The 563-nt window shown below is 59.3% G+C and overlaps 1 protein-coding gene across 1 annotated transcript in view; it reads right to left on the minus strand.

Moving 5' to 3' along the window:
• Positions 1–563, minus strand: part of TOGARAM1 (TOG array regulator of axonemal microtubules 1) — a 31,588-nt gene that overhangs the window by 8,576 nt on the left and 22,449 nt on the right. Inside the window, 1 exon segment of the mRNA XM_031066221.1 lies at positions 110–236. Within this exon segment, the coding sequence (XP_030922081.1) occupies positions 110–236 (127 nt within the window).

Consider the following 563-nt stretch of genomic DNA (forward strand, 5'->3'; position numbering starts at 1 on the left):
GGGAACCACAGGGAATCACTGTGGCTGCAGTGCTGCAATTGTCCACACCCAAGAGCCCCCAGGACACCTCCAGCTGCCCCAGGAGCTACACAAGAGCTTTCCCACACACCTTCTCTCGTAGGCTGCCAACAGTTTCCTTAATGTAAGGCAAATCCTTGGCTGGCACAAACTTCTCCAGGATTTTATCCAAGTCAGGATGAGCCATCATGCTGAAGAGCATCCTCCGCCCGTAGTACCTGCAGGGAGAGCACCAGGACATCCAGAACAGGGACTACGTTGTCACTGGGTCATGCCAGGTGTGTGATTCCAAAATGGAAGGGTGCAGGGACACTGTGTCCAGGGAAGGCAATGGAGCTGGGAAGGGGCTGGAGAATCCCTGAGGAGCTGGGAAGGGGCTGGAGAATCCCTGAGGAGCTGGGGAGGGGCTCAGCCTGGCCTGAGGAGCTGGGAAGGGGCTCAGCCTGGAGCAAAGGAGGCTCAGGGGCCCTTGTGGCTCTGCACAGCTCCTGCCAGGAGGGCATAGCCGGGGGGGTCGGGCTCTGCTCCAGGGAACAGGGACAGGA

Source organism: Geospiza fortis, unplaced genomic scaffold (assembly GCF_000277835.1).
Source record: "Geospiza fortis unplaced genomic scaffold, GeoFor_1.0 scaffold23, whole genome shotgun sequence".
NCBI classification, from domain to species: domain Eukaryota; kingdom Metazoa; phylum Chordata; class Aves; order Passeriformes; family Thraupidae; genus Geospiza; species Geospiza fortis.